The 2366-nt window shown below is 35.6% G+C and overlaps 1 protein-coding gene across 1 annotated transcript; it reads left to right on the top strand.

Moving 5' to 3' along the window:
- The first annotated feature begins 279 nt into the window (after positions 1 to 279).
- LOC128867766 (muscle-specific protein 20) lies at positions 280 to 2132 on the top strand. The gene is made up of 2 exons (XM_054109243.1): positions 280 to 420; positions 1145 to 2132. The coding sequence occupies exons 1-2, from the start codon at positions 391 to 393 to the stop codon at positions 1667 to 1669; spliced, it is 555 nt and encodes a 184-aa protein (XP_053965218.1). The 5' UTR covers positions 280 to 390; the 3' UTR covers positions 1670 to 2132.
- The last annotated feature ends 234 nt before the right edge of the window (positions 2133 to 2366 follow it).

Genomic DNA, 2366 nt, shown 5'->3' with positions numbered 1-2366 from the left:
ATAAGATCAACTATACAGTGGCAGCAACGTTCTACAACAACGCCGCCCACGCAATTTTCTTTGCAGGCAGCCAAGTCCGATGTCAGTTGTAGCTGAGCAACGGGAAAATTTTTCATCGGCGGTATTTTTGGAAAAATGTTTCACGTATAGAAATTTCATGCTCATCATGTTTTTTTTTGTTGTATTTTTGAGATTTTTTCCTAAATTATTCCGCATATTTGTTATTGAAATTTTGAGCGAATACGAAACGGCTCTCCGGTCACTTTATAAGCGGCCAGCACACCGAGCTAAGGCATCAGTAACAGGCTATATTCCTACCAGCGAGGATCACAAGCAAAAGCTTCAAACTTTTCCAAAAGCAAACAAAAACAAAATACACACACACACAAAATGTCTCTTGAGCGTGCTATTCGTGCTAAGGTGAATATCAAAAGAAAATCAATTTTGGAAATTAATCTAAAGGATATCTTAAATACGAATTGAAGTGGAGTAGAAAAAAACATTAAAAAGTGAAATGTTATGGTGAAATATATGAATGGCATTGGATGAAAGTTGATTTGCTGGTGCAGTGTACAGTTGAAGAGTTTTAAATGCAGTTCGAAGTTATCAAGTAGATTTTAGAGTATTTTTGCCATAGCTGGCATCTGGCAAGTTTATCGCAGACAAACTATTTAACAAATAAAAATTTTTGTAAGACTTACTCAAATATTACAAAATTTTGCGGAGCTACACGAATTTTTCGGAGCATGTGATCTACCATGTTTTGCGAATACTGAAGTAAATGAAAAAAATTAATTTTTAACTCTTGAGCTGGCGATCCATCAAATTATTTTACAATTTTTGCCAAAACTATTTCTCAAACATACAAATAACTTCCAGTACTTTTGGACCATTAAAAATGCAATAAAAATAAACGATAGAAGAGAATAGAAAATAGTCAATAGAAGAGAAAATAATCAGCATAATGCAGAATTTTTCAGACTTCTATCACTAAAGGATTCTTGCCACTAATGAACTTCCGTCATTAAAAAATTTCCGTCACTAAAGAATTCCCGCTAAAGAATTTCCTTTAAGAAATATCTACACGTACACCATTTCCATTCCACGATTATGAATTACAATACTTTTCTCTCTCCTATTATAGATTGCTGGCAAGCGCAATCCCGAGATGGACCAACAAGCCCAGGAATGGATTGAAGCTATTCTTGGTTCCAAATTCCCCGCCGGTGTTTCGTATGAGGATCATCTCAAGGACGGTCAAGTGTTGTGCACTCTGATCAACAAACTTTCCCCCAACGCCGTGGCCAAGATCAACTCATCCGGTGGTCAATTCAAAATGATGGAAAACATCAACAACTTCCAGAAAGCATTGATCGAATACGGTGTGCCCGATTTGGATGTCTTCCAAACAGTTGACCTGTGGGAAAAGAAGGATATTGCACAAGTGACCAACACCATCTTCGCCATTGGACGTGCCGCCTACAAACACCCCGAATTCAAAGGACCCTTCCTTGGACCCAAGCCTGCCGATGAATGCAAGCGTGACTTCACGGAAGAAACATTGCGTGCTGGTCAAGGTATCATTGGTCTGCAAGCCGGTTCCAACAAGGGTGCCACACAAGCTGGTCAAAACATGGGCGCTAGCCGCAAAATCTTGCTCGGCAAGTAAACAGTTTTCCAGAGGAAAAAAGCCAAATTGGAACCCAATCAATAATAGGCCTTTGAACCAACTGCTTATAAACAACAACCTCATTAACTGGTTGGTTTAGTCCGATTTTTTGTACTATTTAATCTTTATTATTTATGAAATTATTTTCTTATATTTATGAAAAATATATTTTATGCATAAGTTAAAGTAAAAATTCCTGAAACAAAAAAAACAATCAAAAATGCACACACAAACAGACTCAAACAAATACATAACTTCAAAACCACACAAAACCAAAGAACCAAAGTTAGAAAAAGGAGATTGATGTAAAAAAAAGTAACAAAAAAATGTAACGATAATGTAAAAGAAAGAATGATGGCGCAGATTTGTATTTTATACAAAAGATAATGCAAGTTTTAGAATCTTAAGTTTATACTTAAGCTATTTTATATATGAAAATAAATCGTTGAAATGTATCTCATAATTCACATTTGTAATGAAAGAGTCGCTAATCAGGGAAAATAGACAGCTGCAGTGATTGAAATACAATAAAATGAAGTGAAGAAGTTGAGGCGGTACTGATCAAAACAACAAATGCCACAACGTAATTTCGGAACTGAAAACAAAAATGTCTTTTCTTACTAACGAGGGCTGGGCATTGTGGGAGTGAATATTGAAATAAAAAAATGGTTAATAAAAAGTACATTAGAAGCAAATT

This window comes from Anastrepha ludens, chromosome 6 (assembly GCF_028408465.1).
Source record: "Anastrepha ludens isolate Willacy chromosome 6, idAnaLude1.1, whole genome shotgun sequence".
NCBI classification, from domain to species: domain Eukaryota; kingdom Metazoa; phylum Arthropoda; class Insecta; order Diptera; family Tephritidae; genus Anastrepha; species Anastrepha ludens.
This window is presented reverse-complemented; position numbering and strand designations above follow the sequence as displayed.

Coding starts and splice junctions, on each gene's coding strand:
- LOC128867766 (XM_054109243.1), top strand. CDS start 391: ATGTCTCTTGAGCGTGCTATTCGTGCTAAG. Junction 421..1,144: donor AGCGTGCTATTCGTGCTAAG/GTGAATATCAAA, acceptor CTCCTATTATAG/ATTGCTGGCAAGCGCAATCC.